Source organism: Rhodamnia argentea, chromosome 11 (genome assembly GCF_020921035.1).
Source record: "Rhodamnia argentea isolate NSW1041297 chromosome 11, ASM2092103v1, whole genome shotgun sequence".
Lineage (NCBI taxonomy): Eukaryota > Viridiplantae > Streptophyta > Magnoliopsida > Myrtales > Myrtaceae > Rhodamnia > Rhodamnia argentea.
Genome location: NC_063160.1, coordinates 3266649 through 3292243, shown reverse-complemented (window position 1 = coordinate 3292243; position 25595 = coordinate 3266649). Strand labels below are relative to the sequence as shown.

General features: G+C 40.4%; 2 protein-coding genes and 1 pseudogene across 5 annotated transcripts; 1 reads left to right on the top strand and 2 right to left on the bottom strand.

The window, feature by feature from the left end:
- Positions 1 to 4108: 4108 nt before the first annotated feature.
- LOC115744118 (protein ALTERED PHOSPHATE STARVATION RESPONSE 1) lies at positions 4109 to 12800 on the bottom strand. 4 transcript variants are annotated; one of them, XM_048272566.1, is made up of 7 exons: positions 12331 to 12800; positions 12120 to 12174; positions 10901 to 11995; positions 10692 to 10769; positions 10041 to 10255; positions 5698 to 5921; positions 4109 to 5241 (listed from the first exon to the last, which is right to left on the bottom strand). In XM_048272566.1, the coding sequence occupies exons 3-7, from the start codon at positions 11973 to 11975 to the stop codon at positions 4581 to 4583; spliced, it is 2253 nt and encodes a 750-aa protein (XP_048128523.1). In that variant the 5' UTR covers positions 11976 to 11995; positions 12120 to 12174; positions 12331 to 12800; the 3' UTR covers positions 4109 to 4580. The 4 variants fall into 4 exon arrangements, with proteins under 4 accessions (XP_048128523.1, XP_048128524.1, XP_030535078.1 ...); XM_048272567.1 differs by having other exon boundaries at positions 10901 to 11986; positions 12121 to 12174; XM_030679218.2 differs by lacking the exon at positions 12120 to 12174.
- A 7704-nt stretch (positions 12801 to 20504) lies between these two features.
- LOC115744078 lies at positions 20505 to 21664 on the top strand (annotated as a pseudogene).
- A 544-nt stretch (positions 21665 to 22208) lies between these two features.
- LOC115744116 (type I inositol polyphosphate 5-phosphatase 5) lies at positions 22209 to 25595 on the bottom strand. Its single transcript, XM_030679214.2, has 8 exons — positions 25529 to 25595; positions 24658 to 24745; positions 24471 to 24575; positions 23439 to 24039; positions 23116 to 23309; positions 22883 to 22991; positions 22635 to 22783; positions 22209 to 22530 (listed from the first exon to the last, which is right to left on the bottom strand). The coding sequence occupies exons 1-8, from the start codon at positions 25587 to 25589 to the stop codon at positions 22302 to 22304; spliced, it is 1536 nt and encodes a 511-aa protein (XP_030535074.2). The 5' UTR covers positions 25590 to 25595; the 3' UTR covers positions 22209 to 22301.

Sequence of the window (25595 nt, the reverse complement as noted above, 5' to 3'; positions counted from 1 at the left end):
TTTGGATGAACTTTTTTGCATTGGAAAACACGTAGGACTGCTAAGGTGAAAAGACAGGATGCATTCAGATTCACGGGTCTTCATTACATTCGACGTCGACAAAAGCTTGACTGAGAAAAAGGAAAAAAAAAAGAGGAAAAAAATGGGAAAGGTGGTGACTCTGTAACTCTAATGGAAATAGTGTGATTCTGTAATTATCTATTAATGCATCTATCCTTCTCTTATAATCATCAATTACTATTAATGCATCTATCCTTCTCTTATAATCATCTTGCTCCGTCTCTTTCCCTTCGTCCAAACACGATCACGTTATTAGAATCCTCTCTTTTTACTCTCTATCTCTCCTAGCAAATGTATCCGTTGCGACGCTTGGAAGCATGCACAAGCTTTGATGTTTGTCAACATGAAGGTCCATGAAACACCCTGTAAGATAATGCTGACTTTGAGTAATATGCACGCTGTTGGTAAGCATTAAATCGATCGTCTCTGTTTTCCGAGCTAGAATTCCCTTGACCTCAATCAATTGTACCAACTTTATGCGCTTTCTTCACTCCTATTAGCTATGTAGCCGGAAAATGGTTGAATCAATTATTCACAAATGTCAACCATTTTTCGAAACAAAAAAGTATGTGTTATGCGGTATTTATATTTGATGGTATTCAGAAAATAAGCATCAGCTAGCTCTATGCTAGCAGCTGCGATAACACAGAGGATGCAAAGCGTTTTACTGAGTGGTTAATCAGAAAGCGTATGTAGGTGGCTTTTTAAGTCCGTTGTCACAAAAGGAAACTAACTCTATTGGAAGGACGTACCGAGATCAAAATTTTCTTTGACCTTAAATCCATGATTGTCGTCCCGTGGCCTCAAGATCACAGCTCCCTAGCGATGACCTCAATCTGAGATTCATAGTCAGGTCAGCCACAAAGAGGGTGGCAATGGCGACACTAAGGACGAGGATGGCGCTTGGAGACTATTGAGTGGCATTTGACAGCCGTGGGGTAGAAGAGATTAGGGTTAGGGTTTCCTAAGGATTTGGAAAATTTAGGGCTTTTCTTTTATGTTTTTTAAACAAAAGCAATCTGTTCTTTTTCCCAGTCAAGACGTTCTTTGCAAAGTTGCAAAAGTTTATACTTATCATAAGACAAGTGGTAAAGTTGCAAAAACTCGGAAGGGTTTTTATGTACTTTCCCATAATTTTCTTATTATCATTGATATAAGCCGTATTAAATCTCTAGAAGGAACGTCCAAAATCATTCGTTATTACGGTACATGGTAAAACTGATATGAAAAAAAAACCTCCAAAAAAAAGGGAGAAAGTGATGGTACCAAAACGAGAGAAAATGGTGGTTAAAACAAATGGAAGCGTAAGAGACCACGTTCGAAGCAAAAATGACGACAGGACCAGTCCGATCATAATTTGACCTATGTGTGATCGTTCTTCCGATCATGCATCAAAATTCCTGAAATTTTAAATGCGAAACCCAGTCGTAAAATTTGTGCAAACTTTCAAACGGGGGTCCTTATTATAGTCGGAAGATCATTGGATCATTTTCTTTTTCAAAAATTGGTAGTTTTACAAGTCTAAATTGGGGGAATAATCACATTAAAGAGAGCCAGACATGCGCCACGGATTGGACCACTCTAAATTGGGGGAGTTGACAAGAAAAGAACCCTAAGAATAATAATAAGAAGAATGTTTATCCCCGGTCGCATGAGATAAGGAATCTGGATTCATTGCACTTTCCACCACCTCAAATATCAAAATCAGGACGCAATATTCTTATTCTTTCTTCTCAACATGTAAAGACAGGTTCACACTGCCAAAGAAGAAAATTCATGGGCAAGTGGAAAGAGACTCCCCTTGAAAAGCCCCCCCACTCCTCCAGTTCCATCACCAACAGAGAATCCTTCCCCCCCAACGAAAGAAGCTCAACTTCTCCAGCACCACTCTTTCCTTCATCCTCTCATGATTCTTCCCCATCATCATCTCCTCATTTCTCTGCAACTTTTCACCTTAGAGAGAGAGAGAGAGAGAGAGAGAGTGGTGGGAAAAGTAGAGCCATTGGATGCCAAAAAGCTAATGTGAATGCGGGTGAGATTTGGAACCCTAAAAGTCAAAGGAGGATTCCTTCAAGCATGGGAAAAGCTCAACTAGGGTTTTTCTTGGTGCTTTACAGGCTCTACTGACGTGGCTTTGGTCAGTCTTGGGACTCAAGAATCCAATGGCAAGATAAGAATCTCATCTTCTTGACTCTCATCAAATGGCTGGTTGCATTCACGTAGAACAATCGTTTTTACATATTGCCTCTTCTCGCTGACATGAGAATGGAAATACAGAGAATAAAATCTAAGGCTATTAAGGGGGCCTAGATGTGTTATTACAACGAAATGATCTCGTGGGGTTCATGAAATCGCATGAGATATTATGCCTATTAGGAAAGATGTCGGCAATCAAGTAATTTCCCCCACCAATAATCCATGTCATGTGAAGAGAATTTTCACAAAACTTACGAAAAGGAAATCGATATTGAAATCGCGATGGCGACCTTATGAAGGCATAAGCATGTACATTTCGATTGTCCAACGGAACGCCATCCCCCCGTGGCCGGCAGGGAATTGATGTTGAAATCGCGATGACAAACTTATAAAGATTAGGCATGTACTTTTTGATTGTTCATCAGAATTCCCTCGCCTGTGATCTATCACCGGAGAAGTTGAAGAAAAAGGAAACAAAAAGAAAAAATTTAGAAAATTTCCAGAAAATGACCCCCAAAAAAAAGAGAGAAAGAGTCCATGTCAATGCCGATTGTCTAGAATCGACCGTGCTATAGTCGGCGATAACTAGACCGTCACATCGGTGGTTCCAAAACTCTACATTGGAAAATCGTTAAAAAAATTTTAGGCTAATCAAATTGAAAAGTTTAAAATTGAATTAGCGATTGTAAGCAAATTTAGGACTTTTTTTTTACAATTATCCCTACTTTTTAAAATTGTAATTGGGGAATTGGCTCCTACTTTCGCAAGCCCCTGCAAAAATTTTTCAATCTGCTTGAAACCCCTCTTTTTGCAAACTTGAGTTATCTTTTTTGTCAATATCATACCCCTAATTTCCTAAATCCCTTGTTCGAATGAAGCTTCGAGTAGGCTATAATATTTATATTACACACAGCACAATAATTCAATTAATTCAGCATAATCCAAAGATAGAAAATATTCAGACATGTAGGATCCGTTTGTTTCATGAAAAGTGTCACAATTTTAGAAAATGTTATCCAGCCAGTCTTTTTTTTTTTTTATTGAGAAAATAGCAATATTTTCCGTTGTTTGGCGAAAATCTAAAAATAAACTACAAAAGATTTTTTGACATTTGGTATGGAAAATTCGATTTGATTTTCCTCCTTGCATTCATTTTAGTAATTTTTTATTTATATTTTTTTCTTTCACCTTTTAAAAATCAATTTTTAATGTTTGTATTTTCTTTTCTTTTCTTTTTCTTTATCTTTTTCCTTCTACTTAGGTCGATCACCGGGCCCGACGACCAGCCCCAAGCAAGGTGGAGCCTCAAGCCTCGAAAGATCCAATGAGGTGGAGCCTCGCCCGAGGCTGGCAAGGCTCGTCCTCACCTTTGGCCAATCACCAATCGTGGCCATGACCGACGATAGACAAAAGAGAAATAAAATTATTTAAAATAAAAAATAATTAAAAACTCTAAATTGTTAAAATAATTAAAAAAATAAATGTGAAAGAGTGAATAGATGAAATATGAGAGAAAATGTTTTCCTCTTCTCAAAAGAGGAAAACATTTTCCTCACTTTCAAATGTGTTTTTCCATGGGTGAAAATTGCTTTCCCTAATTTGTCTATTTTTCCCGAATCAAAAGTCGGAAAATTCAGAAAACATTTTTCTGAAAGTTGTTTTTCGTGAAACAAAAAGAGCCATAGCTAAGAATTTCCAATATGACTTGTTATACTGTCTGCCATAACTAATACAACTTGACTATGACCTACCGTAATCACGATTGAGGCGCATTATTTACTAGAAGTGGATGGTAAACACAGCAAACATTCAAATTAAATTGATGCGCACTATATAAATTATACAATCACAATATGTAATGCAGTCGAGAAAATCATTCATTGCAATTTCCATCTCTTCACACCCCAACGTTCATTTCTTGTTTCTTCTGCACAAATTACATTCAAGTCTTTCCCTTCCCTTCTTCCATTCACTCGACTTTGACTCCGCTAGTAATCTCGAAAGTATGCTGCCGATTATACTTAACAGTCGCAGTGGACAGGAGCACAGTACACAATAGTATTCACCCAGAGCTTCAAAATCAGAAGTGCCTAGTAGCATCTTGTAATGATCGATCGAGTCATCGACCCGCCCTCAATCGAGATGTGCATAATTGTACTCAGCTGTGCTCTTAAGGAACTCGCCGGATTAGTTTTGGTGGCTCTTGCAAAAAAAAATCTACTTCCTAAACCATTTACTAGAGAGATACGGCACACAGTATAGAAGCTTCGAATTTACAAAATATAAATCTACTGCACGAAATAGAGAGGAAATCCGAACCCGCTTTAGCCGCTCTTCGATCTTGCAGACTTGCAGTTCGAATATGCAACTCCGGCTGTCTCAGTTCTCTGTCTAATATCCTCGTACATCTTCAATGACGCCTCGGAAAATTTTGTCAACCGGTCAAGGACTTTGGTCAGGCTCCTCTGTATGCAGCTCAAGTTGGAGGGGGCGCATTCATTCTTCCCCTCGTCTGGTCCTTCCGATCCTCCATTGTTTGTGTCGCAGGGCCTCTGCTTCCTCTGCGATTCCGCTTGGTGCTCTGTCAGATCATACAGATCTGACAAAAAGCTCCTGATCGCGTCGTTGAGGTCACTAGATGGCAGTGCCTTGATCCCCGCGGCCCAGTCACGGAACAAGGAGAATATGGGCGGAGCGAGCACTCGCCGTGGGGACCACGGTCGTCGGTACTTGGAGCGCTCTGGCTGCTGGATGATGCAATGTTGGAGCCAACCATTAAGGGCTTCGACGTAGGACGTGAGGCTGTTTATCCAATTTGCGAAGCTCAAGCCAAAGCATTCAATCTCTTGCTGGAGCTGATCCATGATCAGCCGCCACGCATCACCTTGTGACATTCCCGAGCAGCCTTTAGAATGGTACGCTAAGGAGATCGTTATGTACTGCGCATGATGGCATTCAAGCATAGCCTTCCACATTCTGATGAATCTGCAATAAAAAGCCCACACCTGACATCAATCTATGTTTCCTTAAATAGGTAAACATATACATCATCTTCACCATGCAAAGTTGGATATTGATGTATCATGATAGATCGTATGAATGCTTTAATACAATAAGATCAAATGAAAAACAAGTGGAAGAAAAAGAATCACAGGTTTTAAATGTTCAAATGCCACTGTAAAAATCTCGGATATTTGAGTCTATGGATCTCCCAAGTGTAAATACCTGATAAGTAACACGCTGAAACAAATACTCCACCAAACACATGAAACCTCAAGCTTGAACAAACTGGCAATCCGCCAATACTAGCCAGCACGGAGATGAAAGGAATATAGTTTGAACAAGACATTTTTCGATCAAATTAAGATTACGGTGATAAGTATGTGATATACAAGTTTTCCAACCCTAAAGAGAAGAAAAAACAGACCATCTGTTACTCACCCTTGAATCAGTTCGATGAGTTGTGGCTGCAACTCGTCATCTCTCATCTTCTCGATGCGCTTTGAAATTGAATCAACGGAGTGGAGGGCAACTTGTATCCGAGAATGTAGATCCTTTACGACAGCCCGAGTTTTGTCGATGACATGGGTACTGCAATCCTTTGCAGATTGGTGTCGAAGCTGGTCACACTTTTTGTCATACTCCTTTCTAATAGATTCACTGGCCTACAGAAACTCAAAAAATGTCACTATCCAAATATTAGAACCTGGGATTATGGAGTCTTCAAGACCTTAGTACCAGAAAACAAATGTCATATATCATGCTTACAGAGAAACATTCTTAACAAACATCTTCAACTATTTCTCTTCTTTTTTTGGTTATGCGAAGTAGCTATTATAGTTGGCATAAGTAGCAAATGGTTTATTGTTTTGGAAAACTAAAATGTTCATGCCACAAAATCTAAATTATTGTTTCAGGCACATTATTGTACAATGAGATAGATAAAGCGTAATCCAAACCCGTCAGCCACCAAGGGAAAAAATACAAAGGAGACAGAAAAGACACGCATTCAGTTTTTACAAACTCTGCCACACTGCAAAAATTTGGCTGCACCATTAATAACGTATGAATGCTTTGTCACCAAGGGGACAAACACAAAGGAAACAGAAAAGACATGCCCTCGGTTTTCATAAGCTTTGTCGCACTGCAAAAATTGGTTTGCTGCGAGAATCTATGAATGATTTGCTGCTAGAGAAACTTCATTATATTACTCTTCCAATTTCCAGCCCCAAAGATGTGTTTTGCATTCACTTCAGCTTTTATTTTCACAAACTCTAGAATTCTGTTCACAATTCATGTTCAAAATCCAGGAAGTATGGTAAACTCTTTATATATATGATTATTAGTTATCAGGCGTGTGCACTACTTTGGAGATAATATATGAAATTTTCGCTAAATTTATTTAGTGATCTCATTCTAGGCATAGGATAAGAACCATTGTGTATAGAAGTATATGTTAAAAACTCATATAAGTACAACAGATTCACCGATTTTTCGTTGTGGTGCAGAAGTTTTCATATAGCATTGGCACTAATAACACTAATGAAAAGTGAGACAAAGGGTGGTCATGCATAATAGAAAGCAGGTGGTTGATTTCCCTGCTTTCCATATGAAGGAAATTTTTATTTGTTTTTAAGGGTGTGTTCAGTAGAATGGAATCTTGTATCTGGTGAAAGCCTGTGAATAGGACATCTGAATGGTTTTAGCTAGAGAAAAAATAGGAAACATTTGTTGCTTAAATTTGAAATTATTTCTACATTCATCAATGACTTAAATTGCCGCTGGCAAATAGTAGAAGGTTTAGAATTATAACTGCGTAACGCGATAAGGATCGAAAGTGAAATCATTCAAAACCACATGGACTAATAATGTAATTTTGCCATGAACTTTTCATGGTAGGAGAGGCAAGAGCTTAATGGGGAACTTCCCTATCCCTGCTCACACCATAACGGATTCATGTAACTTGGTGTGGGGATAGGAGTGTCCAATTCCTGATTTTTAGGTCACTGCTGTTGAGCTCTAGAGTAACTTGGTGTGGTTCAAAATCCAGGAAGTATGGTAAACTCTTTATATATATGACTATTAGTTATCAGGCGTGTGCACTACTTTGGAGATAATATATGAAATTTTCGCTAAATTTATTTAGTGATCTCATTCTAGGCATAGGATAAGAACCATTGTGTATAGAAGTATAAGTTAAAAACTCATATAAGTACAACAGTGTCACTGATTTTTCATTGTGGTGCAGAAGTTTTCATATAGTATTGGCACTAATGACACTAATGAAAAGTGAGACAAAGGGTGGTTATGCATAATAGAAAGCGGGTGGTTGATTTCCCTGCTTTCCATATGAAGGAAATTTTTATTTGTTTTTAAGGGTGTGTTCAGTAGAATGGAATCTTGTATCTAGTGAAAGCCTGTGAATAGGACATTTGAATGGTTTTAGCTAGAGCAAAACTAGGAAACATTTGTTGCTTAAATTTGAAAATATTTATACATCCATCAATGACTTAAATTGCCGCTGGCGAATAGTAGAAGGTTTAGAATTATAACTGCGTAACGCGATAAGGATCGAAAGTGAAATCATTCAAAACCACATGGACCAATAATGTAATTTTGCCATGAACTTTTCATGGTAGAAGAGGCAAGAGCTTAATGGGGAACTTCCCTATCCCTGCTCACACCATAGCGGATTCATGTAACTTGGTGTGGGGATAGGAGTGTCCAATTCCTGATTTTTAGGTCACTGCTGTTGAGCTCTAGAGTAACTTGGTGTGGTTCAAAATCCAGGAAGTATGGTAAACTCTTTATATATATGACTATTAGTTATCAGGCGTGTGCACTACTTTGGAGATAATATATGAAATTTTCGCTAAATTTATTTAGTGATCTCATTCTAGGCATAGGATAAGAACCATTGTGTATAGAAGTATATGTTAAAAACTCATATAAGTACAACAGTGTCACTGATTTTTCATTGTGGTGCAGAAGTTTTCATATAGTATTGGCACTAATGACACTAATGAAAAGTGAGACAAAGGGTGGTTATGCATAATAGAAAGCAGGTGGTTGATTTCCCTGCTTTCCATATGAAGGAAATTTTTATTTTATTTTAAGGGTGTGCTCAGTAGAATGGAATCTTGTATCTGGTGAAAGCCTGTGAGTAGGACATCTGAATGGTTTTAGCTAGAGCAAAAATAGGAAACATTTGTTGCCTAAATTTGAAAATATTAATACATTCATCAATGACTTAAATTGCCGCCGGCGAATAGTAGAAGGATTAGAATTATAACTGCGTAACGCGATAAGGATCGAAAGTGAAATCATTCAAAACCACATGGACCAATAATGTAATTTTGCCATGAACTTTTCATGGTAGGAGAGGCAAGAGCTTAATGGGGAACTTCCCCATCCCTGCTCATACCATAGCGGATTCCATGCCATTATTAGCCGGAGATAGAAACCAAATAGGGTTCCGCAGGTTTTCCCCCTCAACCCTTCTTCTTCCTCCCCATTTTTGCCTCTTCAAACTTTCTTCTTCCTTCCTCTTCTTATTCTTCCCTCTATTACTTCCGAGAACCGATATGAAGCATTTTTTTTATGGTGGCAGAGGAGGTGATGGTGGAGGACAATGATGGAGACAATCAAAAAAACACTTCATATCGGTTCTCGGAAGTAATAGAGGGAAGAATAAGAAGAGGAAGGAAGAAGAAAGTTTGAAGAGGGAAAAATGGGAAGAAGCGGAAGAAGGAAGAAGAGTTGAGGGGGAAAAGGGGGAAAACCTGCGGAACACTATTTGGTTTCTATCTCCGGTTAATAATGGCATGGAATCCACTACGGTGTGAGCAGAGATAGGGAAGATTAAGCTTCTTGCTTCTCCTACCACGAAAAGTTGATGGCGAAATTACATTATTGGTCTACTTGTTTTTGAATGATTTCACTTTCGATCCTTATCGCGTTATCCGGTTATAATTCTAATCCTTCTACTATTTGCCGGCGGCAATTTAAGTCATTGATGAATGTATAACACTTAAAACCATATCCTAAATCCTTAAGAATTTCCAAGTTTAAGCAACAAATATTCCTATTTTTGCTCTAGCTAAAACCATTCAGATATATCGTAATGCCCATCTCATCGTAGGAGGATTGAACGTTCCTTTCTACAGTCACAAGACATGATATAAGTTCTATTTCGGACTGCAACATTTTTCTTCTTTCAAAGTAAGCAGTAAACTGCCCATGACACTGCATTCAATTCCTCTCTCCATTTTCATCTTCCCCAAACATTTTCTTTCCAAACATTGCCTACATGTTTAATGCTGACAATGCGCACAGCAAGACTGTCTATTAAATTGTGAAAAACTATGCTACCGGTCATAAACCTTGTGTGAAAAATTAAATCAAGTCCTTAACCTTTCATTTGATGCAATCATACTGTAAATCTTCCTGAAAAAGTGCAATCAAGTAGTTCCAGTCAAATCTTCCCTGATTTCTTTTATATGGCAACCATATAGTCAATTTTTGGTGGCTATTAAGAAGTTTCCAATCGGACTTGATTGCATATTTCCTTTCAAATGTCAAAAATTTTATTGCATCAATAGAAAAGATTTAAACCAATTGCATTCCATACATTAAGTTTAGGACTTATTGCACTTTTCTCTATCAAATTGTCTATTAGGTCTATACGAAAATGAAACTAGTGTACCAAAACAACCTTTTTGCCAACAACTATAATCCAGAAAGAAAGAGCAAGAAAAAATTCAGATTTACCAAGAAATTAGTACCTTGACTTCATCGTAAAGCTTTCTTTCCCATGCAAATAACCTGTCCAAAGAGGATGAATGGCTTCCTGAAATCATACAGAACTCTTCCATGAAATCACTTCCACTGTCGCTAACATCATCTTTCGCTGCTCCATTTAGGGGATTTCTTGATGAAGATGACTGAGAAGATGTTGTCCTTTTCCATATTATCATCCTTTTCCCATGTTGTCCAGGTTCTGTCAAAATTTATAAGAACTTGCATTCATTAAAACAGATAAAAAGCAGCAGAATCAACCTGAAGCCGACTCTACCATAAGAGACGGGAATTCATGGCGTCTGTTGAAGACAGTTGCCTATGACACTAAATATGAAGCGTTCACAAGTTTTGAAAGTTGTTTATTATAATATCACAAACCCAAGGAAAGTAAGGGTACTGTAAAATATGTGCAACAAAATCTGTTGCACCATCACCAACAAATATTTTTCACCAAAAGTTTGTCAGCAGCATTAAACTATGATAAATTGCTTATCTTAAATCATGATATTCATTCAAAGGGAAGACCAGGAAACTCTTGAAAAAGAGACTTAATAACAAATTAGTCAAAGCATTATTATAACCGCAGATACGTGTTGTTGATCGCGACCAGTTTTACAAAGAAGCATTGAAGTTACCGTGAGATATGAGTGGAGGCTTCTGGCGGCAACACACATGCTGAAAAGCTCCCAACAAAGCTGACGAGGATGACTGACCTAGAAGAATTTAGTTATTTTAAGAAAGTCACACAACCGGATTCATGGATAGTGCGCAACAAGAGGATTCCGATAATTTTTCCAAACAGGGAATACAAAGAGATTATCAAGCAGAGCAATCATCAATATACCTTTCTCCTCTGTATATCGAACCCTGATTTTGTTTCCCTCAAGCATTCTGGAGACCTCCTTACCAGACTCAGACGCCCTGAAGAATTTGTGCTCGATGTCCTTTATGCTTGAAAGGAAATCTTTTGCCCTGTGGGTAATGTACTCGGAAGGGTCCTCTCTTTCAGCACCCATTTCTTTGTTTGCTGTGGTCATTCCTACCATAGAACTCGAACATCCAACACCACCCTTGTACTGCGAACTTTGGCCTGAATCATTGGCGCTACGTTCTGTCCCCACCTGTCTCACCTCGTTAGCTGATCCTTGCTTTGAATCACCTCGTGGAGCTCCTAGAACTATCAATTTACAAGTGTTCTCCACCGCTGAACTATGGCCGTTACTTGTAGTGGATATATCAACTGATTTCACACAATCTTTTGTTTCTGATTTGAGGACTGATTTTGCATCATGAAATACATCAGCTTCACTTGAATTTACCTTTAATTGGTCAAGCTTTTCACCCTTAAACTGCGACCAGTCTCCGAAACTCTGGAAATTCATATCAACTCCACATTGGCCATCAAACCTGAAGCTCTCATTCTCATCAATAGGATCGAAGAAGTCCCAAGAGCCACCAGATTCGGGTGGCAGAGGGGGCGGCGGTGGGATCCCAAATGCCATTGTATCATCATCCAAAAATCTCGTACTAGCAAGAGGATTCAAACAGATGGTCACGGAAGTTGAGCCCCCAGTTTTCATGAAGCTCATTCTAGCCGTCAATGGTGAAAGGGGGCTTCCATTGTTCAGTGGGGAATCAGACATATCCACGATGTGCGAAGGAGATGGGGACGGATAAGAGGAATGCGAAGGAGTTTTCTCGATCTCGGTAGCAGAAGTCGAGAGAGATGACTCTATCAATATCTCAGCTTCCGCATATCGCCGCAGAGCTACACCGATGTTTTTAAGAGACTGAATGTAAGACACATGAGCAGCAGCTAGTGCATATCTGGAGTTCATGCCTTCCTTAATGAATTTCTTCCTAGCCTTACACAAACGGAGGGCCTCATTACTATCAAGTTTTGTGTTCGCAGAGCCCATTCTTCTTCACCGGTCAAAAGCTGCAAGAACTCAGCTCAAACTTAGCACATGCATAACCCACCTATTTTCGTAATCTGTAAATCCAAGCCCAACCTCAAATCGCAAGTAAGCAAACACCCACCAAGCAATACACTTCAACTCTACCTCAAGCAAAAGAACCCAACAAGAGCAGAACCCAGAAAAACCGCTCTTCAAAGTCCCGAGGCAAACACGGAATAGAACAACCTCAACACACTCGCACCAGTAAACATAATGTAGCCCATTCCTCGTGCTGGACCACACATAAAAAAAAAATTACTTTTAAGAAAGACCCGAATAATAATATTAAGTATTGGAAGAAAAGACAAGGTTGAACCTGCTTCAGTTGCAAGTATACTCTTTGGCTTCACGCTTTACCAGAGCAAGGAGAGAAGCAGAGGACGAGTAGCTTTCACGCTTCTGAGCAGAACGAAGACCAGCATTTGCAAGCAACAAGAGAGTAGCTGGCGATTCATAAATCAGAGACCTCCTAAACGGAAACCTGAAACAGATTGAAAGCGATGAATGGGATGAGCAAAAAGCATCCCCCTTTCGCGGTAAAGTCTCTCTCCCTCTCCCTTTCCATCTCTCTCTCCCCGAAGCAGAGAGGCTTTGCAGGGGATGATGAATGCAAAATGGACAGATGGAGGAAAAGGGCAAAGAAGGCCCAAATGAGAGAAACGAGTGTTGAAAAGCGCAGAGAGAGAGAGAGAGACAGAGAAGCGATTGGGAATCTGCTACAGTCTTAATGGATTTTTGACAGGAAGCGGCCTCGTTTAGCGCGTCGTATTAGTGCATTCATTCCAGTTCATTCAATAAAAACAAACTAAAGGAGGGCCCCAACAAATGGAAATGTACAGAGCCTTCTCTCTCTCTCTCTCTCTCTCTCTCTAGACTAGTCTCTTTCTCTCTCTAAATCCAACCATGGGGACGAGACCAAGAAAACTTTTTTCCCCGGTGCAGAGGAAAAAACAGAGTGAATGGTGTCAGCAAGGACTTATGTGGCAGGTCTCATTGGGAAATGTGAGTGGAAAGACGAGAATGCCCCTAGGTCTCCGAGGAGCGCTCTAACGGCTCCTTGAAATCCGGTTTTTTCTTTTGGGGAATTTTGACCTTTTTCCTTTTTTTTTCCTTCTTTTTTCATGCTTAAAAAGAAAATGCAAGCCGGAAAAAGGAATTAGCACAAATTGCACAGAGTTAATATACTTGTGTACGTAACATATAGATATACACATTCCGGAACTTACCGTCATCGAATCCATTCATGATTCCAGATCGATTCCCTTACGAACCACAGATGGAACTAAAACTGGTCCAGAACTTACCATCTTAGGATCTTTTCTAGATTCTGAACCAATTCCCTTAGGAACCACGAGTGTAAACCAAACTGGCATTTTCCAAGCTGAGTCTAAGATTGACCCAAGATTGGGTTTAATTTTGAGTAATATAACTACTGTTATGTGAAAATATATTATGCGAACAATTTATGATATAGTGGTTAAGGCGTTGGTGATTGCCTAATCCTTCTTTCTTTCTTTCTTTTTAAATAAAGTAATAATAAGGAAAAATGTAAGAATTGATTCTGAGATCAATTCTCAAGTACGTTGGAATCAAGCCGGTCAAAGTCAATTGTAATTTTTTTTTTTTACCAAAGATCCTATCGGGCATCCGTAAGAAGTGGACTAGAACCGGCACGATAAGCCGGGTTCAATTATGTTCTTAGGTTGAACTGACCTAGTTGCCCACCTCCAATAATTGTATAATTCCTATGTAAGATACGAATCAAAGTTGGACGCTCCTAGATATTTTGCAACTTTTAATCACTGCTTAAAGTTAATTTAATGAATTTATTATTCAACTCATGGGTAATTTATTAGTTGCTAAATAGGGATCATTGGCTAATAATTAACTTATAATGAGTTTGATTCTTTTATACACCAATTTCAAAGATTAATTCACATAAATAGCTACTTTGCCACGCGTGGTAGCTTTCCCCTTTTAAAAGGAGTTGTCAAAAATAATGCGATTACTTTTGGCAGCCGACTGGCCATGTTTTAGGGTAAGTGGAACGGCATGTGGGGGATCTAGATCTACTTTTATTCATTGATTTATTTACCTACCATCTCTTCTTTTCTTTTTTTTTTTGGCTTTTCTCGAAAAGTAGTAAGTGGATATTCTTATATGTTCACGGTAGTGCCATAGTGTTACATCTTTTTGATGAAGATAAAAGTTATGGGGGAGCAGCTGGAATGTTCTCTTGCATTTTCCCCTTTTCGTAAATGGTAAATTTTTTAGAAAAAATTTGTTTAATGCGATTTCAGATTATATTTGTTATTTGAGTCGAAGCGGCGGAGAGAGCCAGAAACATGAGGAATTCGGCAATGGCCCGCAATGGGCAACTGCTTCTAAGTTGTAATAAAAGATGAGTAGACACAAACATAGGAACTTGCTCGTGTGTTTTAGTCAATGGGTTGTGGGTTGGGTTATCTTTTTTTAGTGCCATCTTAGGTGATTAAAGCTTTATCAATTTGGCAAATGCCAACAACAAAAAAAAAAAAGGAAAAACGAAAGAGAGAGAAAACCTGGTTTGTGTTGGTTTGAGTTTAATGAAAGGATCTCATTGAAAGATTTGACTAATGTTTTTACCAATCAAAATTAAGAGGATGTATTTTTTGAACGGATACTGGGTAAGTGGATTTGGTAAGAAATATTTCAACTATCAGAATATTAATTGTACGCAACACGAGAAAAATACAAGAGTGAAATGTACAAGCTCTATTCAATTAACTAATCGACACTCGTTAGAGAAAATAATACAAAATAGGCAAATAAAAATAAAATAGGCAAGAGCATCGAGAAAGACTTTTTTTTTTGTTTAAAGATGTAAATATTATAGAGTAGATGGAGTACAGCAACTTAGGGGCATCCCCTAGCATTACAAATAGCGCTAATAATTCAAAAAGATGGAGGTAGGAAGCCTCTATATAGTAGCCAAAACTACATTTGTCCGGGAAGGTCAAATTTTTTTGGTAAAATGAAGCTCTACCTCTTATACTTTTACGCACCTTGGCCAAAATAATATGGATGTCAATTGACTTGTTTTGGAACCGTTTCTAGTTACGCTTCATCCAAATACAATATATGGTTGCAATGAAATATGCCTTTAGGAGTCTCGCCACTAAGTCTTTGCCTGTTGTTGCCCTAATCATCCATGAAAGTTCCTCATTCCATCCCCCTAAAGAACACCTAGTCCCATGTTGCGCAAGGATATTGTGCCGGATGTTGCCTATTCATTCACACTGGAAGAATAAATGTGATTTGTCTTCTATACTGGCCCTACATAAGTTACATTGGATATCAACTGAAGTCATCCATCGTGCTACGATTTCCGTTGTTGATAATCTATCTATGCAAACTAGCCAGCCAATAAAGTTGTGTTTTTTAATGCCGCTGCTCCAAATTAGGTTATACTACTCTACAGCCAGTCCCCCATGTATGAATTCGTCATGTGTATATATATATATATCTTGGCAACAAGATCGTGAGCTAGATGTAATCGAGGTAAGAAAAGGTCGCAATTTGAGGAGACATCGCCAACTTCAAGCCATACTACCCCTCATATCGAACTGCATAATTGGGGTGCCTCTACATTTTGTGTTGTGAACACAAAAGCTCCAAAGGGAAGAGATGGATGATTGATGAGGTTCCACAATGTACGGCCTAACAAAACTTTGTTCCATAAGTTCAGATCGAGTAATCATAATCCTCCTTCCTTTTTAGGTGAGCAAACTACTTTCCAAGCAACCTTGTGCAAACCATGATTTGTCGTAGAACCGGCCCATAAGAAATGTTGAATCCTCTTCTCAACCTTGTATATATTTTGCTTTGGAAGTAAGAATATTTGCATCCAATAAGTACAAATGGAGAGAAGGACCAATCTAGTTAATTGTAGACGCCCTGCATAACTCATGTGCTTCATGCCCCAACTTTCAATTTTTTTAAAGATCTCTTAGTAAGACTCTTGCAGTTTGTATGAGTGAGTCTTCTAGTAACAAGAGGAATACCTAGGTATTTAATAGGGAGGATACCTGCGGAAAAAGGTGTGTGGTCTAGTATAAGTAGCTTCTCATCCTCGTTTAACCCAGAGAAAAAGATTTGACATTTGCCAGGATTAAACCGTAGTCCTGTGAGAGCTGCGAATTCTTCAAGTGCATCTACAAGGCAAAGAATAGAGTCTACATTTCCATGGGAAAACAAAAGCAAGTCATCTGCGAAGCATAAGTGAGTAATCCTTTATGTTTTGCAGCGCTGGTGATATTTGAAAGAAGATGCAGCAACTCTCGCTCTAACAATTTTGTTGAAAATTTTCGTAACCGTTTGTGCAATTTTTAGGTTCATTAACATAAATATGATATTTCTACCAAATAATGGACATGACAGAATGTGGAAATATCCAACTTCATTATTGCAATACACCAAAGAGGATATTATGTAGCAAAATTCTTGAATTTCATATTCTATTTTGATTAGAAATTCAGACGACTAAATGTAGCTTTGGAGTAGGTACCGGTACTCGGACCATATCGCGTAAATCCATGGTGTACTTTATTATTTCTCATGGATTCTCTAGTAGTTTTCTCCTTCTCACATTATGCATAAATTGCAAGTGCTGTTATCTAATGCGTTAATTTCACAACAATTGGTATCAAAACTAGGGTATGGTTTCTAGAGTTGATTTGGCTTTTGTTTATGTTGTTGCAATTATATCTAGAGCGAAAGTTGAGATTAAGAAGTTCAATGAAATGAACAACTTTTGACTTGTGGGGCATTAAGTGCCCGATTAACAATCCAAAGTTTGGTGAAAGTATTGGATGGCACGAATAAATTGTGAAAAATGATGAAAGAGGCCAATAAGAGAGAGTTGATAGAGAAGGCGAATAGTATAATTATGTTGAATCAGTCGGATGAGGTAGTAAATGAAGTGGTAAAAAAGAAGGATAACTCATCATCGTCACTTTCGAAAAATGATATTACAAATTTAAAGAAGAGATAAGCACCACTTACCTGGAAAAGTCAATACCAAATCACGAAAGTCACTCGAGCTGATGAACTCGAAATCCTATCAATTTAGTACTAAATGAATATAACAAATCAGGCAAATAACTTCATTAGTCAATACTCAACCAAACTATACTATCTGGGCAACAAAAAGACTTATCCATGCTAATGAAAAGTTCACTTATCGTAGACACTCATTGTTGTCCGCTAAGCGCAGCTGACACCTAAAATTTGGTCGTGTCACATTTCTCTTCGTCAAACTCTGGTCCAACCGTCAAAAGAAACTTTTTTTTGGAGTACTAAAAGATCTTAAACTTCGGTGACCCAAAAGATGGCCAAAGACGAACAAACACCATCACCAAAAACAAAAACTTGTAATTGGCCAGTCTATTTTGACCATACGTAATTTCAAATCAATTTTCGTTAAGTCTCACCGTGCCACAACACCCTAATCTTCCATTACCACATGATGCATTTAAATAACTACTAGATTGAACTCAACAATTCATAATTCAAATAGATCCAAATTTACGGCTTAATTGTGATAATTCCGAATAAAAGGCTCCAATTTATACAGGACGCTACGAAAGGAAGTTAATCCTGCTCGTCGTGGCCTCCTGAGTATGCATGGAAGAACCCTTCTCTTCTTTCACTTTCTCGTGTTTTCTTCTCTCGTTCTTTGTTTCCTCTCTCTCTCTCTCTGTCTCTCCTAACTCATGACTGTTGTCGTAAGAGGAGGAAGAAAGAGACCGCAATGTTTATTTGGGCTATGTTGGGCTGAGCTGGCCTTTTTGGGCTCTCTTCCATTTTAATTTACAAACCCAACTCGTACACTATTCATTGGAGAACCAAATCATTGGAAACATGGTAGATTGTTGGGTTTATGGTATGCAGGTAGGTTTCAATTTTCAAAAATTGAGATACAATAGGTTCAGGTAGAACTTTGAACAAGTTTTTGTGTTTTTCTTGTTGTATGTTTTCGTGCGATTCTACGACATTTCGTGGCCTCCGATAACGAATGCGTAATCTGGAATTGTTAGCATGAGCTTTCGTTTTCAGCAATACCCAAGACTAAAAATTTTGCTTTGTTAATATTTCATATTCTTCTTGAGCTATGATTAGTGAATTGTAGTAGTAAATAGTGATCGTTATAGGTGATAATTTACTGCAATCATTTAATTAAAAATATAGATAGAACTTGTATAAATTCTACAACATGTGACGGATTAGATTCCAAGTGAAACCGATTTTGACGGGCAGGTGGAAACTGGAAGCAACCTGGAAAAGAAGTCAATGGTGCATGAATCACATTTATTGTTGCAGGGGAATACAAATATAAGCTAGTCCCAGAACCCCTATTAATAGAAGTCAATTTCTCTTGGATGTACCAAGAAAATCCTATTGGATCCTTTCAATAAATTCCCACTGACGTGCCATAAAAGAAGATAGCCTCCTATCACTTTCGGCTTTAACTCAGAAAGAGAATTTTTGTTTTGATAAAAAAAAAAAAAAAAGACAAATTCCTACTAGGCGTATTTTTTGAGAGATTGTATAGTCGACGAAAAATTCTTCGAATTTTACTAGCATAATAGTCCTTGATGACGGTGAGAATAACAACACATTATGAACCCTAACTTTTTGTAGGGTTGGACTCCATTACAATTTTTAATTATTTATTATTTATATTTTTATAGTTAAGAACAGATTGTTAATCTCAAAATGTACTAAAGACGGGAAAATTGCCAAAAAAATTATGAATTTATTGTAATTGTGCCAATTCAACTCTAAACTTTATGCATTTATGTCAATTGAATCTGTCCGGCCAAGTTTGGTTGAAAATCGCTAATGTAGACGTCTTCTATCCTACATGATATAGCTAGCTCTTACATGATTTTTTTTTTAACAATATTTTAAATCTTTTATAGTTTTATGCATTTTCTTTACTTTTTCTTTTTTGCCTCGACTTAGGGCCAGGATGCCCTCGCTGGCTATGGGCGAGGGCTGCGATACCCCTAAGCTAGGGGAAAAAATTCAAAAAAAAAAAGAAAAAAGAAGAAAAAAAATTACAAAATTTTAAAAATCTTATTAAAATTTGTTCACATAGAACAGTTGACGTTTACCTCGGCGATTTCAAGCAAAAATGACCGAACGGACTCAATTGATAAAACTTGAAAAGATTTAATATTGAACTGATATAATTATACTAGATTTAAGACTTTTTAAATAATTTTTTCAATAAAAACAACCATGTAATCATCTAATTACAATGTAATGTCTGGGAGTCAGTGTTCAAGACTCGCTCGTGAGAGGAGAATCCACATGCAGGAGGTGGCCTCTGAGAAAATATTGCATACCCCCTTGGTGCCACCTCATTTTTCCCCTTGTCCATTTAATGAACGACACGTGTCTAATGGGCCCCCACATTTCAGATCTTCGGAAAAATCTCTTTCTGACCCACTTTCTGCCTTCCACAATCACCCCTCCACCTCCTCTCTTCTCCATCTCTCTTCTGCAACGCGCTTCCTCTCTCTTTCCTTCAGAAATGAAGACTTTTTTTTTTTTTTTGTCTCACCCATTCATGAAAGAAGAACAAAAAATAATTCATCTTTTCTTTGATTTTCATTGCCACATATTAATGTATTCATATTTTTGTGCGATTTGACTCTTGGTTTATATGGGTTATGGAAGTCGGTTATTCCTTCACCAAGATCTCGGCCTCCGTCGACCGGCCGGCGATGAAGTAGTCGACGAGATCTTGGCACGGGGGGCGGAAGGTGGCGGCATGCTGGAGGTCGAACATCTCACCGCGGAGTTTATCAGGCTTGGCATCAATGAGGGCCAGCTCGGCGGCGGCTGAGAACGAGGTACGAAGCTGGCGGGGCTTTGTGCATTTTCTTGCTGAACAAAAAATTGGGATAGACCTTCTCACTCTCCGTATTTTTGTTGAATTTGGGGGGTTGGGGCGGGGGGAGGGGAATCGAAGACGAGTGAAGACAAAGAAAGAAGAAAGGGGGAGGAGCGCTGCAGATTAGAGGGAGGGTGGAGGGGCGTTTATGGAAGAGAGAAAGTGAGGGAAAAAGAGATTTCTGAAAAGTGGAAATGCGGGATCCATTAGACACGTGTCGTTCATTAAATGGACAATGGGAAAAATGAGGTGGCACCAAGGGGGCATGCTTCAGAGACGTTCACGTGTACTCATGCCCGCGATCGCATCACCTCCCATCTACAAGATCCCACTTCTCTCCGCCGCCGACACCGCCTTTGATCTCACCTTCCACATACACAAGCCGCCGCACAAGGAGAAACCCTTGAGAGAAGTTTCAGGGTTTCAGCTTTTCAAGAAAAACGCAGACATAGTCGAAGTCCACGGTGAAGGAATCGAGCCGCGGAGTCCGGGTGGCGATCCGGATTGAGACCAGGATGGTGGCGACCCGAAGGGGGGAGAGATCAGCCATGAAGGACCGCATGCGCCTCCAGAGGCTCAAGGAGAAGTGGGATGGCGTCGCCGCCGGGAGCCGGGACGATCCCCTGGCCAAGCAGGAGGAGTCCCGGAGGAAGACGATGGCGCAGGCCCAGGACTTGATCCTTAAGTACATGGTCAAGATCATGGAGGTGTGCACGTGTACGGGATCGTCCCCGAGCACCGCAAGCCGGTCACCGGCTCCTCGGAGAGCCTCCTCTATTTTTCTCGTACACTTCTTGCAGAATTACAGTCTCTGTCAAAAATTGACATCCCTCCTCGCAGGACACGACGCTCGGGTCGATCCTACCTGCTCTCATCCAGCACTGTGCTCTCCTCCGCAGAGGAAGTTCCCGATGAAGAAAGGACTGGCTCCTCCATGGTGGCCCACCGGAACCGAGCTCTGGTGGGGCAACCAAGGCATCGCACAAGAACGAGGGCCGCTGCTGTATAAGAAGCACCACGATCCGAAATGGCCTGGAAAGTGAGCGTTCTGGCCGCCGTCACCAAGCACATGTTGCCGAACTTGGACTGGATGCGGCCGCTCGTGAGGCATTCCAAGTGCCTGCTGGACAAGATATCAGCGAAGGAGATCGCCACCCGGTCGAAGGTTGTCGACCAAGAGGAGGCCCTCTTGCTCCAGACGCGGAGGTGCCTCAAGATCTCGCCTTCCAAAGACGAGAGAGAGGAAGAGAACAGGGAGATGATGATGAGCAGCTCCGAGAAGAGGAAGTGCGCATCCAACACGAGAGAGGCCGATGAGTCCACGCTGTACGCTTGCCAAAATGCCAAGTGCCTGCAGAGCCAGCTGAGGTCGGGGTTCGTCGACAGAAATTCGAGGACCGATCACTAGTCACGCTGTGTTTACCGAACCGACAGAAGTGACGATGACAACAGCAGTGGCGGTAGCATTGAAGTGGGTAATGTTGCCAAGGGTCAATTCGAATTGGCCGAGGCCAAGAGCCGATCTGAACTGGCCAAGTACGGGAGCAGGCCACACGGTCCTCATCACACGTTGATGCAAAGTGCAATGGTGACTCTGGATGAGTGGATGAGTTTGGGGTCACACAAGGCTGATAAGGAAGGTGGCGGTGGTGGCGGTGGCTCCCATTCAAGTGAGGTAGGACCTACATACGGTGCTTCGGGAGGGTGACGATCACCGAGACCACATGAGCTATTGGAGGAGCACAGGTGGTGGGTTAGAGGATTTGATGCTGCACAATGCTTTCGAGATGCATCGACAGGATTCGGACTCGAATGGGAACCCTCTTCGAAAGAGATTGTGTTGGCAGCGGCGGCTCTACAGGATAATGAACATGAGCAAGCTTCTATTTGGGATCTTAAGTAGACACCGACTGAGATTCAGAGAGTTCCTCTTTTGCTGATCAAATGATCATCAAGTATGCCTTGTGGAAGCAGATTTTTGTATCCCCATATAGAGCTGTCTGGTCAATATATCATCAAGTATGCCTAAGGATTAAGAGTTATCAGAGTCAAATGTGTATCTTTAGTATCTTCACGTCTCTATTTTGATCTCTGAATTCGGCGTACAACGATGGCGATCGAACCGCACGGACTATTGAGGATTTTGGAGACGGTCGGAATTGGCACAGCCAGGGTGACTTTCAAGTTCTCGGACATGATAATTTTGTGACAATCGCCATAGTTCCCTTGTGCAAGATTTTTGCAATCACCATTTTCATGTGTATCACCAGTAAAAAAGAACAAATTCATGCAAGTCTGAGAGAGAGAGAGATTTGAAACGCAAGCATTTGATTGTCAGTTAGTCTTCAGAATTCATTCAAGCTATGCCTTTGGGGTATGCACTCACCATAATCTACTACTCTAGAGCCAGCACACGAAATCCCCTTCCTGAACCGTGCTATCGGTCTGCTCCTCGCCACTTCCACCACCACCGCGAACACCGAGCATACAGGCCGGTGATCGGAGAACGCGGACTCCCCCCGAATGTAAGACAGCTGCTCTATCCCGTTTCCGCTCCATAGTATCCTATCGCACCTGTCATCCATCATGTCAATACTGAGTCGCGACTCCAATGTTTTCAAGATTTCCTAGATAATAAAAAAGGGAAAGAAAAAAAAAGCGAAATTCTGGGGAGAGACCACGCGGGAGTGCGGCGTTTCTTCTTGGACTTGACGGTTTCCCCGGCGTAGGAATCCGAATTGTGTGAGTACTTGTAGGTCGGGGCGAAGAGGATCCGTCCTTCCTTGAACCCATTGAAGACTCTCCCAGCTTCTCTCTCGATGTTCAACTGTACTAAATTTTCAGAATTCAGCTCAGCATATGAGCATAAACCAGACATCTAGGATGAAACATGAACATTGTGCAGACTTATTATAGAGAGACAAACCTGATCCTTTTCGAGGAGGGTGTTCCAGTCATTACCCTCCAACAAAGACCTCGTCTCCTCGTAACTCAACGAAACTCGGTAGTTCAAATCTCCCATCCAGATCACCCGGCTGTATCGTCACAAAAGTGCCACAAGACATATCAATTTTTTGGACTGACATCAGTTCAACTTCATATTTTTCCCACAAGATTTAAGAATACTAAGATCCATTTTCACACGATAAAAGCACGTACTCGTGGTCCCGTATCCTCTCGGGGTCTCTCCGATCGGGTTTCTTGCAGATTTTGGGGAACTGGGTGCTCTTCAGGATCTCGCAGACGTCAGCATTTCGCCTGAGCTCGTCTCCTTCCTTCTCGCCGGAGGCCAAATGGCTGCACACGAAGCAGAAACTGGTTTGGTGCAACGAGAGGCTTATGGATATGCATCCCTGAAGAGAACATCAATTACACTATTATCTCTCATATAAAGTACCAAAAAACTTGTACCCCGTCATTTCTATTCTTTTCAAATATGAGAGAGTAAGCATTCACCATCTACACAGCAATTCAAAGCTCACCTTGTTTCCGAAGCAACCCATGATCCCTCTTCCCACGGACGACACCCGGAGGTGGCCGACGTGTTGCACCAGCTCGCTTCGAGCCCACACGGTCAGGAAGATCCCAACCATCTGCTTGCACGTCACGAGCTTGTACTTCATATCGTACACGCTCTGCACCGGGGACGAAGGAGAGTAATGTGGATCGAGTTCCGCGCCCTGGAAGAGGTCGTCGGTGCAGCTCTCGCGTCGGTACTGGAATGACATGAACTCCGGCCGGTCCATGGTGTCGCTGAGCTTGCTCTGCCTCCGCCTTTCTCTGACTATCGGCGACAACTCTATGCTGCAGTTGCAGGATTTGAGGAGAGCCTTGTTCGCCTTCAAGCTCTTGCGCAGGACTTTCAGGGACGGCTTCTGGAGGAAGTTGACGGCGTTCGGGGTGGTTCTCATCGCCGAGTCCCTGGAGGAATTGTTTGATCGTTTTGGGCCATGGCCGGATGAGTCGGAGTTGTGGTACGGTCGGTTGAGGGCTTGGTTTATAAGGACAAGCCACTTCGCTGCGGGTTCGTTGTCCTCGACCACTAGCACATTACCGGCGCTCAGGGGAACGATTTCCTGAAACCTAGATCAGGAAAGAAGCTCTTAGTAGAACATCATCGTCATAACTTTTAGCATGTACAATGTTATATAATCAAACAGCCATAGGTAGACTCATTCTAAGAATACTGAGGTGGACAAGACCAATAAAAGTCATGTTTTTTTTTTTTTTTATAGGACATGGGTCTCATAATTTCTGGATGTTTGTGGAACATTGGACTTGTTCTTCTTCTTTTCCAAAGGCGATCCTAGAACGAGATAAGATTACCCTTCAAGTCATCCAATTTGTTATTTCGGTAGGTAGGGTTAAGATTGATATGACTGACTTAAATTGAGAGTCTCTAAGCATTTGCATTGCGTAAGGAATTCACAAAAAACAGGAGAGCAAAAGGCATGACAAGATTTGCTATCAAAGTCGAATGTTAACAAGGACTTAAACACGTTAACGCATCGTACCCTAAGACATACAGGTCCGAAGATCCTTCCACCTGCAGAAAATCTTCCAAGTTGAGAGTGTTGTTGGGTGTCCTCCCTCCCACATTCCACGTCCCCACAAATATTCTGCAAGTTCCGAAACCCTAATCACTTTCATGAATACTTAAAACATGCTTGTAATAAGAAGGGCAAAGGACGATAATGTTACCGGAGTTCTCTAGCTTCGGTTTCTGGTGCCATGGAGACTTCAAAGCTGGAAAGGTTGAGGCCTTCAATTCTTGTGTTGGTCTGTCTCTCTAGAAGTAGACAAGCATATGTGACGAGTTTATATAGGATGTTATGGTAAGTTCCATTCATCACATTTTCATAAGTCCAATGCTCATAAAGTCAAGATGTGACATGAAGATCTCTTTCTTTTTCCTATCCACCAGAAAACAAATCCAACTTTCTTAATTCTAACTTGAAAAAAAGATAATCGCTAATATGACGAACCGGACACGGCGCGACCCGAAATTCGAATAGCTAATCAAAGACCGGGACATCCTTATCGACACCCATTGGCGCGTGGAAATCGAACTTGTGTTGTGCGCCTAATCCACACATAGGAATAGATTCCATCCTTAATGGTCGAACCGAGTTAGGTCGAGAAGCGTGGAGAGTTTTTACTCTATCATATCTTTTGATTATTTCCTCCTCCATTAATCTTCTTCTTCTTCTTGGGGAAATTTCGGGCCACTTGACCAAAATTTTATCATGTTAGGTGAGCTACCAAAATCACTCAAGAGAAGCTACGGAGATCCTAGCCATTCTTTGGATAAGGATATGTGGCTTTCCCTCATTAAATTCACGTTAGTTCCGTACTAATGGACCACTAATATATGCCCACAAGGTTCATGAATCGAATACTTTTCATAAGGTGATATCACTGTGTAGCACTAATCTAATCAAATCCTCGTACTTTATATTATCTTAGGCCTAATTTAATAAGTTCAGTCTTTAATTATTTGTAGTCTATCCCATTGATCAACAACACATGACAAAATTAGGGATTAATGAATTGCTCGACAGCGGAGATGCACCCGAGAAACTTTTCCTCATGGGAGGAGACGACGCCTCCATGAATGCTCGTATCTTTGACATATTTTC

What these genes read in the sequence shown, in the direction of transcription:
- LOC115744118 (XM_048272566.1), bottom strand. Translation starts at nt 11,975, where the DNA reads ATGGGCTCTGCGAACACAAAACTTGATAGTAATGAGGCCCTCCGTTTG. An exon ending in TCGATATACAGAGGAGAAAG is followed by an intron (nt 10,770 to 10,900) that starts GTATATTGATGA and finishes AAATTCTTCTAG; the next exon opens with GTCAGTCATCCTCGTCAGCT. An exon ending in GCCTCCACTCATATCTCACG is followed by an intron (nt 10,256 to 10,691) that starts GTAACTTCAATG and finishes AAATTTTGACAG; the next exon opens with AACCTGGACAACATGGGAAA.
- LOC115744116 (XM_030679214.2), bottom strand. Translation starts at nt 25,589, where the DNA reads ATGTCAAAGATACGAGCATTCATGGAGGCGTCGTCTCCTCCCATGAGG. An exon ending in CCCTCCTCGAAAAGGATCAG is followed by an intron (nt 22,784 to 22,882) that starts GTTTGTCTCTCT and finishes AATTTAGTACAG; the next exon opens with TTGAACATCGAGAGAGAAGC. An exon ending in AAACGCCGCACTCCCGCGTG is followed by an intron (nt 22,531 to 22,634) that starts GTCTCTCCCCAG and finishes GATGGATGACAG; the next exon opens with GTGCGATAGGATACTATGGA.